We start from the raw sequence: 15,972 nt of genomic DNA, 5'->3' as shown, positions 1-15,972 counted from the left end.
GCTGAGGTGATGGGGGTAGCATGGTGGAGGACAGCAGGGACAGAAGCCTTTTTTTTTTTTTTTTTTTTGTGGAAGTGAGATCAGTGTGTTAGAAAGATGCGAGCAGTCACATCCACTGAGGCTGAAAATGGACACAAGCGGTTGTTGCGCAAGCCAGCACCTGCACGATCCTGTCACAAATTTTTTAAAAGGAGCTTCACGCATACACAAACACACAATCGTGCTCACATTGTCACTTTGGCATTGTTAAATTTAGCCACAGTGCTTAGCAGGTGTAACAAATGTCTGCGAGCTGAGGCCTGGGAGGTGTTCCCACAGATCAGAGACGCTGCTTCTGTGTCTGATTACTTGTCTGCTGTCATGGAGCTGTGCTCTCTGCGTCTATCTCGCTCTCTCTTTTTTCCTTCTCCCCTTGCCAGCCACAGGGGACCATCACAGCCTTTTTTTTCTGTTTATCTTGTGATATTTTTTTTAGTAGCAAGCGGCACAGCCCACCCCTCAGATGCATTCTTATTCTTTGCCCAGATAATGCGTCAATTAAGGCCACTAAAAGCTCCTGACCTCAAAGTCCCCAATGATACCACCAAATTGGATTTTAGACTGGGAATGTGTCGGCACCGATAATTCTGCAGAGACTCAGATTGGAAATCTTTTTCTTTGAGACGGGGGGTTTAGGAGAAAAACAGGCAAGTATGAAATATGAGAGTGCGTTCCAAATCAAGTTCACTCAGCTACTCTGATTTCAACTGATGTGCTCTTTTGTGCCATATACATTTCTACCTGAATTAAAGCTGGGGTAGGAAACATGTTTTTGGCATCAGTGGTTTAAAAAAAAATCTATAATAACCTTTCAGCATATGGTGATTTAAGTGGTCTGAGTTGAAACTAGACTCCTGCACCTATTCTGAGATCTGTTTTCATGCTCTAGAAAATCTAGGCCATGAGGAGAGACTGGTAGAAGGTAAGTGGTATAAAGGATAAGAAGTAAGATGAATGAAGGACTTTGACATGGGAGAGCACAGCATGAAGACAAAAGTTATCACTAAGCATATCTCAAGCTTCCTCTTCTGAAGTTGTAGGGGTTTTTTTCATTCTAGATTTTGGCCTGCTGCCTAATGTCTCTCTCTAATTTTTTCCCCCTACCCTCTGTCTCCTTTTGCTTTCTGCTTCTTGCCTCCGATCTATCCTGTTCTTCACCTCAGGGGACACCACACAAAGGATGAGATCCGCTCCGTTTCCAACCCCTGCAGAATTGGATGCATATGCTAAGAAGGTTGCCAACAACCCCCTCACCATTAAGATCTTCCCCAACAGTGTCAAGGTCCCCCAGAGGAACCACGTGCGCCGTACTGTCAACGGGCTGGATACGTCAGGCCAGCGCTACAGCCCTTATCCTTCCTCTCAGGCCAGTGCCAAGACAGGCCTCCTCGCCATCATCAAGGTGCCCACTGTCAAAGGCATCCTAAAAGATTTTGACGGTAGCCGGGCTCGCTTGCACCCTGACGTCATCATGAACCCCCTTACGGGACCCTATCAGGTGGCTTCAACCAGCACTTTAAACCACCAGGTGCAGAACCTTCCCCGGCCCCAGCAGAGGTTACCCCTTCCACCGCAGGACCCCCCTCAGACTGTGCATATACCCCTTCCCCAGCAGCAGGTGCACACCCAGAGTCTCAGACAGCCTCCCCCAATGGCCCAGCACCCTCAGGGCCCAGCCAGACTCCAGACTCAGTCTCAGCACCCAGCTCTCGGGCAAACACAGGGGCCACCTACTGTCATGCTCCAGCAGCAGCACCTTCAGCAGCAGCAGCAGCAGCCTCCACCTGGCCTGCAGGGAAGCAGAAAGCTTCCCGATGGCGATGCACCACCTAATGTTACTGTCTCTACCTCAACCATTCCACTCTCTATGGCTGCTGGTCTGCACCAGGGCCGCCAGGCTGACCTGAACACCATCGTACATCAGATCAACCAATTCTGCCAAGCTCGGGCCCAGGGTGCAGGAACCACCTCCATGTGTGAGGGCCAGATCGCCAACCCCAGCCCCATCAGTCGCAACCTGCTTATCAGCGCTTGTTCTAGGGTTTCCATGCACAGTAACCCTGCCACCCCTGGCTTCCCCCCACCCAACTGCATCATTGGCTCTCAAGAGAAAGCCACAGCCCCAGTGGGAGCTCACCCTCCACCCAGTGTGGCTGCTATGAACCACTTGCCTTCCAACCACACTGATCTCAAGCAGCAGCACCAGCTGCAGCAGCACCAACTGCACCCACATCAGAATCAGCAGCAGCAACTACAACACACCACGCAGCAGCAGCAGAAGATGCGCTCTTGGAATCAACATCAGTTGGCTCATGTACCCCACATTCAGAATGGGGGGAGCCACCTCTGCAAGCAGCCTTCCAGGGACGCCACCTTCCATTTTAAGGGCATGGGCTACCCTGCAGAGGTGTGCGTGGGTCAGCCTTACTCACTAAAACCTCCCGTAGAGAGGCCCACCCCCTCCCCACCTGTTAACAACAATGGCATGCCCGGCCCCATGGCCCACTACACTAACGGTCACTACTTCCAGTCGCACATTTGGAACAGCAGCATCCTACCCACACCCAACAGTGACAGCTCCGGGTCTCAGGACATAGCCATGCCATTCCACGGTGCAGGCCCAGGAGGGTGCACCACGCTAGACTGTGGGCCCCCTGGGGCTCCCCATTACCGGCTAGGATCAAGCTCCTCCTCCTCCTCCTCCGCCCAGACTAATCTGATGCAAACAGCAGATTACTTGGGTGGGGACTTTCAGACGCCCTATTTCCGCGATCAGAATCTAGGGTTGATGGGCAAGATGCACAGGCCCCCTCTGAGCAGGGTAGGTCCAGAGGTTGGGGATGGCAGAACCGCTCTCATCCAGCACCCAGGGTACAGATAAGCTATGGCCTTGTCTCCACAACTGTTATCAGCACCCTTTGTTTAGTCTTAAGAAAGGAAACATGAATAAAACTCAACTTATAACTTAAGCAAATGACTGCTAATGTTAAAGAGGGTAAATTAATATATTTAATGAAGATCAGTAGGTTTTTTTTTGTTTGTTTGTTTAATCTTGCAAGTGATCAATTGCTAATTCTAGGTTTGTTAACGAGGGCTTCTAACTGGCACTTCATACTGTTTATTACCTGCTTTTTTCCCTTGATGATACTTGTCAATTTACGTGCCTGGATCTCAAGTGATCCTGTGTCATTTCTACTTCAGACCTGCCACTAAAGTTTCCTTATGCATGCAAGAAAGAAAAACAGATCCCTCTCTGAAAAAACATCTGCTGATAGATTTTTTTTTCTTCTTCCTGTAACAGGATCATGTCAGGAAATTTTTTGGCTCCGACTAGGTTCATTAAATTAGTTTCATTTCGATGATTAAACGCAGTCACTTCAGGACAAAAGAGAGAGAGATGACCGTGCTTCAATGCAAAGCCATCAGTTAGTGAAGTATAACAGAGTCCAGCTGGGACCTGTTCCAGAAAGCAGGTTTAGTTAGTTTGAGTTGATGAAGTGCAGCTGGGTCAGTCAGCTTAGGTAATATTTAAAAAAAAAAAAAAAAAAAAAGCAGTTATCAGTGGAGCTCCGAGTCCAACAATCACTATGGCAACGGGTAAATAAAGAGCAAATCTTCCACTTTAAATGGAAATATGAATGTTTGTCAATCTGTCACATTTTTCTTTTTTTCTTTCTTTCGTTTTTTTTTTAAAGCCACATTTTATTCAGCTTGAATTTTACTTATTTTTTTTTAATGGAAGTTGGAATCCTACCTTTTATTGGCTACAATATCTGAAGGCTGAAATACAGGAAACAGCAGTGGAATATTGGAATATGGATCAAACAGATATGATGGCATTTAATTACTGTAACGTCAAAGTGTGTTGTAATGATTTGCAGTAAAAAAACTGACTGTACCTTTTAAGACAGCTTTGTTGCATTCGCTCAGTAGCATATATTGACCTCAGCATGTGTGCATATTTCACATGCTATGGGAACACTTTTGGACTGTCTGCAGTCTGTAAGACTCAAAGACTCACTCTGAACTACATGTAGCTTGGTTTAAGAAGCTGGTTTCAGCAGGTACGCAATCATCCTCCCTCAGTCATCTTCACCATGTTATGCCGCTGTGATAAAATAGGATATATCATGAGATATGATAATAATACTCGAAGTATGTACCTTATAAACGATAGTATGGCCAATAAACAGGACAAGCTTCATGCAGAGGATTTTTTTTATTTAAACAGGGATTATGCCAATATGCAGTTTAGTGTCGAGAAAGTGGTTAAGAACCTGACAGCTGCCATCCTGTCTACAGAGTTATAACGGAAGACCATGTAGCATGCAATAGATTTTATTCTTCCATGTCCACGGATCGCTGTATGTCCAGATCGATAGTCTTGAAAGGAAGAAAGTCCTCGGACAACAAAGTCAATATTCAACCAGATAGTATCCTAACTCTCAACTCTGCATTCACTGCTGGATAATAGGAGGTTAAAAAGAACCTGCAGGTTAGAGTCACAGAGTCGGTTATGCCAACTGACTGATCCAGCATGTCAAAGTTAACAAACCTCAAAGTTTGGCTAAATCTGCTTTCTGGAATAGGCCTCGGGCAAAGCTTGCAGTATGCACACATGCACAAAGGGGTTCTCCTTCTTTTTAAATGTCATTATTTGTATAATAGGATTCTTCAAGATCGATACCTCTCCGTCACTTAAGGAAGTCTGTAATCAGGTTGTTTGTACATATTTAAGTTCCAAGAGGGAGCAAACAAGTTGAAAAACTTTGATGCTTGGTCCTGCTTCACATGCTGCAATGAATTCAGGTGTTTACAAAGGAAAGAAAAAAGAGAAAAAGAAATAAAGGCATAACAGACTGCGTTAGTGCCACGTTTGGCAGCAAGATTGTGAAATGTTTATGACAAGGAAGGTTGTGATAAAATTTACTCCTACCTTTTTAAAAGCGACCAAAGTCAGGTTAACAAGGACACACTGTTAGGAAGCGGTGCCATTTTTAAAGTTCGTGTCCTTTTCAGATCGTCTTTGTATCTATGACAAATGTGTTTACTTGAATGTTTGAGATGATTTGTTTTGAAGGTATTGAAAGGCACAGACAAAAGTCTCTGAAGTAGATGAAATCCGCGTCAATGCCCCGTAGGAACTCACTACACGCCTAGCTAGATTTGTGGTCCCAACAATGGGCACCTCAGCAAACAGAGTTACATGTTGTTGCTACTGATGCTGAAATGAAAAGACCAAATTGATCACTTGCAAGAGCACTCGGAGGTAAACGAAGCCCGACTTTTAAGTGAAACAGCAAATGCATTGTTTATTTTATTGTACACTGGCTTACCTACTAGACTACTGTAACTTTAAAGTTTAATGATTGTGTATGAATGCTGCCTGTGGATGTGGGAACGGTTAAGTGTGAGTGTGTGTGTGTGTGTGTGTGCAGTAGACAGTGTGTGTGTGAGATATAACGCAATGGCACCCATGTTTTGTTCTCCTAACCCCCTAATGACCCTTAAAAAGCCTTAAGTGTTTGGTCCTTGGACTTTCCTTTGAAAATGAGCATGGTTTAATGAAAACCCCAAATAAGAAGGAAGAGGCAATGGTAAGGATCCACAGAAACAGCAATTTTATTTTGCTTTTCTTTTTTTTTTTTGACTTTTTACTTTAATGAAGTTTTGTTGAATAGGCAGAGCAATTCCTTAGATATTCTTTATTATGTAAAGTGAGGAAAATGAGTAATATTTTGTAATTATATATTTTTAGCAATGTGTAGTTTTTTGAGCTGTAACAATTTTTTTTCTTCTCCCTCCCCTCCCCACAATCTTTCAAAGCTTCAGTTTGCAGTTGTGACTATTTATAATACTTGATTTGCTTGTTATTTAAAATTTTATTTTTTTTCTTTATTTCTTGTACTGTTGCTGTGAAATGGAAGAAGGTCCACGAGCCTTTCTTTTGTGTCATTCTGTACGACAGATAAGAGGCAAGAGCGTGAGAGTTGTGCTACTCTTTTTGTAATATTGTAATAATAAAATAAAGTTCTAATTTATGCTTTGAACTCAGTTCGCTTGAACATTAATTTGTCTAAATTAACAGCAGGCAGCCTAGCTCTTGTCATCCTCTGTGACAGTTCAGGTAGCTACACACACACACACACACACACACATTTGTCTCTCTCATAATCAGCCCTAGAAGCGACTCGGTGTTTCTAAAGGCTTGTCTAAGCCACATTTGTAACTGTGACAGGTAGAGCCAAAGGTGGTGATTGCTACACCAATTGCTGCCGCTTCATGCCATTTATCCAGGCCGGAACAGGAAGTGGAGTAGACAAAGCAAGCTGTGAAATCTGTGGGACTGATCTGGTCGCAGTAGATTTAGCTTGTCTGGCTGTGATGAAAATGGGCCTAGTATAAAGGGCACACAGTGGGAGAGAAGGATCAGCACCTTGGTGAGTGGCATTACTCCACGAAGGTTTTCGAGCGATACCAGAGGTGCCAGCAGGTTATGGCCTTTGAGCAGAGGATGTGCATCCAGTTGACGTGCAGGAGCAGCATGTAGAAGAAGCCGCTGGATTAAATGTTCTGCTTTAAAGGTTTGCTTTAAAATTTCTTTGCTATTTGCACAACACTGCCTGGCGTTCAATACTGATAAATATTGCTGTTTTACACTGTTGTCAGTCAAACCCAAAGTGTCCACAAGGTTTTCTTGGGAAGGTTACACTGGGGTATCATTCAGTCAGTAAAGTAGATTATCCATGTCTGTTAAAATTATTGGGCAAGTAAAACAGCCAGTCAGGCTGAGTAGCCAGAGAGCAGCTCTCTGTTAGACCGGTGTCATCTCTGTGGACTGGTACGCCTGCCACCGCCTACTGCCATCCATGAATAAGCCTCTCCAGCTCCTCCCTGTGGGTAAAGCAGGAAAATGTTAGTGGACTCGAATTACTTTCCTCCCTCACACAAATCCATGAATTCATGTTTCCGCACCTCTTTGTTGGCTCCTAGGCGGGGTTTCAGTGCCTGGCTGCTGGACACGCTCCCAACAGCCGGGATCCTCATCGATTTTGACCAGGTTGCTGTTCCATTTGTTCCAGTTGACTTCCTCCACTCTGAGGAGACAAGAGGACACATGCTCCAATTACTGTCTGCCGTGTGACACATCAATCAGCTGTCAACAAAATTAGCGAACAACATGGTGTACTGTGCATCAATCGATTATGCTCACACAGCCGCGTCTTGGATGAACTCTTCAATGCTAAACCTTTGTTTCTCCTTTGTTACTGTGCCTTGATGAAGTTGGCCTTTATCAGCCTTTATTGTGAGCAGCAGAGTGGTGATCAGTTTCATGCAAGGGATTTTATACTCCTTGATATGAAGAATCTTAATATGAAAACCTGGCCAATAAAGTCAGATAATAAGTCTAATATTAGACCTCATACATCATCCTTCCTGTCACCAGGAAACCCACTACAAACCCACAAAGACTGACACACATGCAGAGGTTCAATTTAGCACAGCTGAACACAAATAATATAGCCAATACTGAAACGTAGCCAAATGTATGACTAATAACTCTAATAATTATGTATTCAATACCCAAACGCGTTCTTTTCTCCTGTCTTTATACATGTCTGGATTTATCTGCAAGCGAGTTCAAGCCGCAGCTCACTAACAGCCAGTTTTCTAGATTTTGTTTTTCTGCAGCCACAGAAGCCAACTAGTGCTAATGCACGTTGTAGTGATCAAACTAACAAATTTAGTAAAGTAAATGCAACATTTGAACATCATGTCAGCTGAAATAATTCAAAGTTAGACTAAGTTAGATTATAGTCATTATTTATGTCAGGCATTTTTAGTCTTTCTTGGACAAGGACAATTGTAAAGCAGGGGAAAAGCAAGAATGACACAGGACATGCAGACCCATGTAGTAGTGTTTTTTTTTTGTTTTTTTTTTTACATTTTAAGAGAAAAAGCTTTGACCCAACAGGGCCTCCATAACTTGTGAGGCTGCATTTGGCATCATAGTGCTTTGTGCTAAATTATCCATGTTCAGCTGGTTTAGTATGTTGGTGTGCAATAAATGCAAAGTGCAGATGAGGCTGATTGGAACAACAATAATTGACAAATAACTTGTTACCCCTGAAAACTACTAGGAAAAACCACTGAAGCTCTTTTCTGAGCTGAGTGGTATCTGTCATATTTCACCTTATTGAACAAAATGACTGCGTGTGCATCAGAAGCTAGTGAAGGTGGTCTCTGCCTGTTCAGCTATTCTTGGAAAAACCCAAAAACTGTTCTAATGGTTATCAAACCGCGTCTTGATAACACCTCCTTAACGACGAGGTGTTGCAACCCGTCGTTAAGTAAACATAAATGCAGAATGAAACATTTGATTTTGTAATACTGCTAGATGAAAACTAAAGGAACTTCCTGTATTATAATCGTGTGCAGCTCTATATTTTCACTCTTGGACTTCATTAGAGTAACTTTGCATGACTCACAGTTAAAAAAAAAAATTCTTCTGGACTGATGCTCCTAATAAAAGAAAGGCTTTAACAGCAGATGGGTGTGGCCGCTGGGCTCACTGATGTGCCTGAGACAGCCTTATTAACCCTGTAACACCAAATGTATCATATTTGACACGTGAGCTTTTGATATCTATATAAGTGTGTCTTCTCTTCCCCCCCCCCCCCCCCCCCCCCCCCCAAAAAATAAAATAAAATAAATAAATAAATATAACTATAAACTATAAATCTTTCTTTATTTGAAACTTTTTGCCATGTTTAAACTAGGAATGTACAAGAGCTGCAGCCTTCAGGAAGCTGGGACTTCAATCAACAGATTTCCAACCCTGCCCTATGCCAATATGTCATTGGAAAAAATGAGGCCTCTATCTCCAGTAGGGGTTAAGGTAAGGGCGTAGCATTCAAGAAGGAAGAAGCTTCATGTTGATCTTTGTGGTATCTATTAATGTCTGCTTGCTAACATGTTGTCTTTGTCAACAAAACTGACAGAAACATTAGATGGTATTGGTTAAAAGCTTAGATTTCATTTAAAAAAAAGCTATGAAGATGCTAAACCACAAATGTCAACCCTATGTTGGAGCTAGAATGTCCAGGGCATTTGCAGCCCTTTGAAAATGTGTGACTAACCACTGTGCTGTCACTGAACTGAATAGAAGCCAACCTGAAACACCGTCGGCGGTCCTTTCCGGTAGCAGTGTTGAGATTTTTCTCCACCCCACAGCGAAAATAACCCTTCAGGCAACAGGGCAGTCTCCTCTCCATGTCCAGGATAGTGATAGCCCTCTGAAAGCAGTCACATCATTTAAATCACGCATACTTCACTTATATACTCACATCAGCTCTGAACACTCTGACCTGTAGCTTCCAGATGCTGGTGGTCTCATTGGTGAGCTTCTCCACAGTGCGGTTCATGAGCGCGATGAGCATGTTGAGCAGCAGGATGTAGGTAAGTATGATATAGAAGATGAGGAGCACATAGAAGACGTCTATGTACTTGTAATTCTGGATGAACTCCATGTCGCCCATGCCAATGGTGAACTTGAAGAGCTGCAGGGTAGTGTAGGAGATGTTTGAGAAGGTGGGTTTGACACAATCCTCCTCAAGACCAACAAGGACAAAACGAGGTGATTTAGTGGTGTTTGTTGTATTCAGCTCTTTATCAGGAGACTTGTCCGCTGTAGGGTCTTTGAGCAGGGTGACCACCGCTGTGATAGGAAGCAGGTTACAGCAGGTTAAGCAGGTCTGATCAGGGTACACAAGCTGCAGATTCTGTCCCAAAATACTCTTTTTGTAAAAGAGTATTTTGTATGTAAAACTTTTTAAATGGAATCAAAAAATGCAGATGTTTTTGTGCAAACCTTTCTCCTTTTTAGAGAGGGTATAATACCTGCTGAAAATCCAAAGAGGAAGACGATGTAGACAAACAGGAAGCGCAGGATGTCACTGAGGATCATCTGCAAACAAGGAGACAGAGAGCCTCAGTGATGGGATCAGTTGCTACTATCTTCTCTGTGGAACTGCGTGACATGCGAGGGCTACCTTTTGTATCATGACACTATAGATGCCCATGTGCTCGTTGCCCCTGGAGAAGTAGAGTATGTTCACCCAGCTGAGAGCAAGACACAACACCAGGAAGCTGAGGTACTCATCCCTCCCAAACAGGTGGAGCCCAGTGGAGATCAGGAAGAGGACACCCTGCAAAAGACTATCAGCGGCAGCACTGTAATAACTATTAACATGACTGCTGAGGAGTTTTACTGTGCTGTACATCTTCCACAAACCATTTATTTGCAAAGTGTTGTGGAAAAACCTATTTTTTCCCAAAAGAAGCACAATGCCTATAGAAAGTATATAACCAACTTACCAATGTTTGGACACAAACATGCTTTTTATTTATTTTTACGACTTTCTACATTGTGGATACAAACTGAATACATCAAATCTATGAAGTAAGATATATGAAATTATGTAGCAAAGAAAAAATTTATGAATAACTCTAAATATGTCTTATCTTTTAGATTCCCCAAAGTAGCCACCTTTGCTTTGGCGACAGCACTGCAAACCTTCAATCATTCTGGAAAATTACAAAAACTTTGTGTCCCCAAGTGCATTCGCAAAAACCATCAAGTGCTATGACGAAACTGGCTCACATGAGGACCACCCCAGGAAAGGAAGACCAAGAGTCACCTCTGCTGCTGAGGATAAATTCATCCAAATCACCAGCCTCAGAAATCGCAAGTTAACCGATTAGAGCAGATTAGAGGTCAAATAGCTGCTAAGAAACGCCTACTAGGGAAAAGCAACAAGCAGAAGAGATTTGTTTAAACCAAGAAACACAAAGAATGGACATTAGACTGTTGAAAATCTGTGCTTTGGTCTGATGAGTCCAAATTAGAGATCTTTGGTTCCACCCATCGTGTCTTTGTGCGACGCAGAAAAGGTGAACGGATGGTCTCTACATACATGGTTCCCACTGTGAAGCATGGAGGAGGAGGTGTTTTGGTGTCGGAGTGCATCCACAGCATCCTGCAGCAACATGCCATCCCATCCGGGTTTGTGTTTAGCTGGAGCATCATTTATTTATCAATAGGACAATGACCCCAAACACACCTCCAGGCTTTGTAAGGCCTATTTGACCAAGAAGGAGAGTGATGGAGTGCTGCACCAGATTGCCTGGCCTCCACAGTCACCTAACCTAAACCAAATTGAGATGGTTTGGGATGAGATTTGACCGCAGAGTGAAGGCAAAAGGCCCAACAAGTGCTCAGCATCTCTGGGAACTCCTTCAAGACTGTTTGAAAACCATTTCAGGCGACTACCTCATGAAGATCACTGAGAGAATGCCAAGAGTGTGCAAAGCAGTAATCAAAGAAAAGGGTGGCTATTTTGAAGAATCTAAAATATAAAACATGTTTTGAGGTATTTGACACTTTTTTGTTTACTACATAATTCCATATGTGTTCATTCACAGTTTTGATGCCTTCAGTAAGAATCTACAATGTAAATAGAAAAACACATTAAATGAGAAGGTGTGTCCAAACTTTTGACATCATTAAATCACAACAACTGCTGCAGTCAATTGAAACTATTAAAAGGAAATGTTAGTAGTAAAGGGGCTTCAGCTGATTGCTGCACGAATGCAAGTTGCGACTCTGTATCAGGAATAATACTGCATTATAAAGAGGTGAGAAAACTCCACAAGGTAACTTTAATTTTGAGCATGCCTGCTACTTACAAAAGAATCTCATAATATCCGTCAACCAGCAGGGTCTCCAGCTTTGGTCGTTTCCTCATCATATCTATAATCTAGGAATTCAGATGAGGTAATCAGTCATGTTACTGGACTACAACTTCCACTAGGTGGTGATATAAGAAAGTAGATGTACACAAACACAAAGTTAACTACATACCCCTATGAGAAAGAAGTAGCAGTTCGCAACTGCTGTCAGCAGCCAAGCTAAAATGTACAGGTGATCATCAGTCTTGAGGTTAATGTGAAACATTGGCTGTGGGGCACAGAGAGAACATCATCCACATTAACACAGGCCTGTCTGTGATGCTTGCACAGCTCACCTCTTTTGTGTCAGTCAGCTTACCATGCTTTCTTTCTTATAGTAGGCTAGGAGAGTAAAGATGATCAAGTACACAAGGTAGGACAGGAAGTTGAAGAAAAACATTCCACTGGCAAACCTATTCCACTTTTCTTCAAGCAGTTGGATCAGAGGCTCCGTCTCGAGCATCTCGTGACGGTTCTGAGAGGAGAAAGGAAGGGATGCACATTTGAGAACCGAACAGCATGCAACTACTGCTCTGACTGGTGTCACGATGCTGGAACTCACAGGGATGTCGCTGCCGTAGATCAGTATCTTCAGCACTGAGTTCTCCTCATATGAGTCCACGGAGGCCAGGTCGTACAGGGAGCAGTGGACGGGCCCATAAACCCACTCGGTGAATTTACGGGACAAGTGTTTGGTTCCAGTCTCTTGGAACTCTCGTCTTAAGATGTGTGAGAACAGCTGCAGACAAGTAAAAAGGAAAGCTAGAACAAAGAGAGTCTGTGAAGGTCTGATCTATTTCTGAAAACCCAGAAACCCACAGATCCCACCAAAACGTATAGTTTCTGCCCTGTCAGTAGTAAAGGAGCTCTGCACTTCATTCTCACTGTTGCTTTTCTCACTTGGTAGTACTCTTAATGTCAAACTGCAGTGTTTTACCCCAGTCTTGCCAGTGTGGGCAGCCATTTTGAGAGGTGTCAGGCCCTTCTTGTTCTCAATGTTTTCCAGCTGCACCTTGGGATACAGTCTCGCTGTGATCTTTAGGATACGGTCGTACATGCTGACTATGAATTCTGTGTTGCACTTGGAGTTGTCAGCCACCATCACAAGGGCATGCAGGACCGTGTTGCCTTGAGAATCTACCATCTTAGCATCTGCTCGCTGGTATTCATTGTCCATTAAGAAGTCTACCACGTCGGGCTGGTTGGTGCAGGCTGCCAGAGACAGGGGCAGCTCACCTGCAGACAAAGATTTGATGATATTTTAAAGTTTTATTTCAGCCTTACTTATTTTTTTGAATCAAAATCAGGGTGTTGAAAGTGGAAGTGAAACACTAAATGTTTAAAGGCTACACCATGGAGCCCTGCCCTCAACAACTGACACAGATGTAACTGGATTTAAAAAATAAGTGCTTAAAGGCTTTAAAACATGTTTTGCGCCATCTTCTTTCAGTACAGAACATTACATCAAATTGTAAATGGCCTGTATTTGTATAGCGCTTTGCTAGTCCCTAAGGACCAATAAGCGCTTTACACATCCAGTCATTCACACACTGGTGATAGGAAGCTACATTGTAGCCACAGCCACCCTGGGGCGTACTGACAGAGGCGAGGCTGCCAGACACTGGCGCCACCGGGCCCTCTGACCACCACCAGTAGGCAACGGGTGAAGTGTCTTGCCCAAGGACACAACGACTAAGACTGTCCAAGCCAGGGCTCGAACCGGCAACCTTCTGATTACAAGACAAACTCCCAACTCTTGAGCCACGATCACATCACTGGGTTGAAAATTAAAAATCAGTCAAAAGGGACTATTTTTTTGCTGGTCCATTCTATGTCTAGTCAATCCAAACCATTAAAGAGCAAGCTGACAAATTCATGCTATCAGTACTGAACAGTACAGTACTGTGCAAAAGTATTACAGCTATTGTATTATAGGCATTCACCATTGCTCATTCAACCATTAAAAAGGATACCCAAGTCAAGGAACGAACCAGTGTTGTGTCTGCACATACCAGACAACAATGAACCGATTTGAAATTGTATCTTTAAGCACTTTGTCACTTAGTCTGCTGCAAAAAGAGATGTTTTGTTCTAATTTCTTTAGTTAAATCTATGAAAAATGCCAAAAACAACAGTTTGACAGACATGAAATAATATTTTTGCACCAACAAGGTGATTCCCAAAGAGCTATTATCGAAGAACTTGGCATATGTCGACATGGTGTGCAAAGTGTCCTTAAAAAGTTTGAAGAAACTGGATAGGTGGAGAACAAAAGAACTGGCAGGCCTAAAAAAAGACTATCTGCAACAGATGAACAATATCTGAAAGAAAGAAATGGCACTGAGGTGGTACTGAGGAGTTCAAGAGACAGGTACAACAAATAGTGTCTACACCCATCTGTAAAGGACGGTGGAGGCTCTATCATGGGTTGTGGCTGTATTTTAACCAGAGGTGTTGGGGATCTTGTCAAAATTTGGTAAATTGTAAATTACTGTAACTATTTCCCACTTTCCTAACAAAATGTTAAGAAAAGACGGTTAGCTCAATTCAATTCAATTCAATTCAATTTTATTTATATAGCGCCAAATCACAACATAAGTCGCCTCAAGGCGCTTCATAGATACAGAGAAAAACCCAACAATCATATGACCCCCTATGAGCAGCACTTTGGCAACAGTGGGAAGGAAAAACTCCCTTTTAACAGGAAGAAACCTCCGGCAGAACCAGGCTCAGGGAGGGGCGGCCATCTGCTGCGACCGGTTGGGGTGAGAGAAGGAAGACAGGATAAAAGACATGCTGTGGAAGAGAGACAGAGGTTAATAACAGATATGATTCAATGCAGAGAGGTCTGTTAATACATAGTGAGCGAGAAAGGTGACTGGAAAGGAAAAACTCAATGCATCATGGGAATCCCCCGGCAGCCTATGTCTATTGCAGCATAACTAAGGGAGGATTCAGGGTCACCTGGTCCAGCCCTAACTATATGCTTTAGCAAAAAGGAAAGTTTTAAGCCTAATCTTGAAAGTAGAGATAGTGTCTGTCTCCTGAATCCAAACTGGAAGCTGGTTCCACAGAAGAGGGGCCTGAAAACTGAAGGCTCTCCCTCCCATTCTACTTTTAAATACTCAAGACTTGCACTGTAATAAATTTTGCCAGCTGTTGCACAGGGGCGGAGCGTGGGGGTGGCTTACTGGGCTTAAGCCCGGGTTGTTTTGTCAGAAGCCCGGGGTATTTTGGAGTGCAATTTTTTCATAGTTAGATGCCTGGCTGACAACTGTATAAAACAAAAAGTACACACAATATTCGAAGCACATAGTGCACACTGTGGGAATTTACGACTGTGCGTGAATCCCCCCCTGATATTGGTATGATCCAAGCTCAGGCACTAAGCGACTGAGCGAGGGGGCGGGGCAGCTGCTGCCCGTCAGTGCGCTGTTGGAGAGACGGAGCCAGCCATACTAAGGAGAGCTTAAGTTTGACCAGGTACCAAAGCAAATCATTCGTACCGTACAAATAATGTAAATATGACGGTGCATCACGAAAGATTGATATCAAACTGATCACTTGACCCATATTACGTTACTTGCTCTTCAAGTGAATCAACAAATGGCGAAATGAAAAGCCGAACAAATGCTATTTTTTTAGAGATTCTTAGCTTACGTGTGTTTATTTCATATTTTCAGTTCTTACCCTCCCCGACTAAATCGGTTTCAGTTATGTACTGAAATATAAGAATGGACATTAGAGGGTTCTTTCAAAGAAAAACTCAGGTAAATGTTATTTTATATATTATGCTTTGTATGTTGTTCAGTATATTTGTATGCAAAACAAGAGGAATTTCAGTACACAGCAGGATATTCACATTTGTAACCAGATATTTACACTTTAGGGAGAAAACATAAAACATTTTTACTGCACAACATCAATTTAGAGTAAACTTTTGTTTTAGATAAATATTGAAATATCTTTTGAATTAGTTAAATGTCACAATAAAGAGAGACAGAGCTTTCTGTTTTTTATCACTTTCATCAAATTTAGGAGTACATGTACACTAAGTTTATTGTTAATTAATAAGAAAACTCCAGACGATTCCATTCTGAGCTGAAGAAGCTTCTGATAGGTTAGTAGAGTCCATGTGAGTAA

The 15,972-nt window shown here is 42.9% G+C and overlaps 2 protein-coding genes and 1 long non-coding RNA gene across 6 annotated transcripts in view; 2 read left to right on the top strand and 1 right to left on the bottom strand.

The window, feature by feature from the left end:
* Positions 1–6,093, top strand: part of fam222ba (family with sequence similarity 222 member Ba) — a 30,346-nt gene extending 24,253 nt beyond the window's left edge. The window contains exon 3 of the mRNA XM_082549846.1: positions 1,203–6,093. Coding sequence (XP_082405972.1) covers positions 1,203–2,920 — 1,718 coding nt within the window. The 3' untranslated portion in view covers positions 2,921–6,093. The remainder of the gene's footprint in view (positions 1–1,202) is intronic.
* Positions 4,244–15,972, bottom strand: part of trpv1 (transient receptor potential cation channel, subfamily V, member 1) — a 17,564-nt gene continuing 5,835 nt past the window's right edge. For both annotated transcript variants that reach the window (XM_082549844.1, XM_082549845.1), the window contains exons 6-16: positions 12,767–13,065; positions 12,392–12,568; positions 12,149–12,304; positions 11,963–12,058; positions 11,788–11,858; positions 10,092–10,257; positions 9,940–10,006; positions 9,408–9,757; positions 9,214–9,335; positions 7,015–7,136; positions 4,244–6,933 (exon numbers count right to left, since the gene is read on the bottom strand). In XM_082549844.1, coding sequence (XP_082405970.1) covers positions 6,854–6,933; positions 7,015–7,136; positions 9,214–9,335; positions 9,408–9,757; positions 9,940–10,006; positions 10,092–10,257; positions 11,788–11,858; positions 11,963–12,058; positions 12,149–12,304; positions 12,392–12,568; positions 12,767–13,065 — 1,706 coding nt within the window. In that variant the 3' untranslated portion in view covers positions 4,244–6,853. The remainder of the gene's footprint in view (positions 6,934–7,014; positions 7,137–9,213; positions 9,336–9,407; positions 9,758–9,939; positions 10,007–10,091; positions 10,258–11,787; positions 11,859–11,962; positions 12,059–12,148; positions 12,305–12,391; positions 12,569–12,766; positions 13,066–15,972) is intronic.
* LOC309716182 overlaps positions 13,997–15,972 on the top strand; it is a 17,481-nt gene continuing 15,505 nt past the window's right edge. For all 3 annotated transcript variants that reach the window (XR_014279379.1, XR_014279380.1, XR_014279381.1), the window contains exons 1-2: positions 13,997–15,312; positions 15,513–15,599. This is a non-coding gene — a long non-coding RNA (uncharacterized lncRNA). The remainder of the gene's footprint in view (positions 15,313–15,512; positions 15,600–15,972) is intronic.

This window comes from Aulonocara stuartgranti, assembly GCF_965226115.1.
Source record: "Aulonocara stuartgranti genome assembly, chromosome: 10".
Taxonomy (NCBI): domain Eukaryota; kingdom Metazoa; phylum Chordata; class Actinopteri; order Cichliformes; family Cichlidae; genus Aulonocara; species Aulonocara stuartgranti.
The sequence above is the reverse complement of the archived record's forward strand: the minus strand, read 5'-3'. Positions and strand labels throughout refer to the sequence as shown.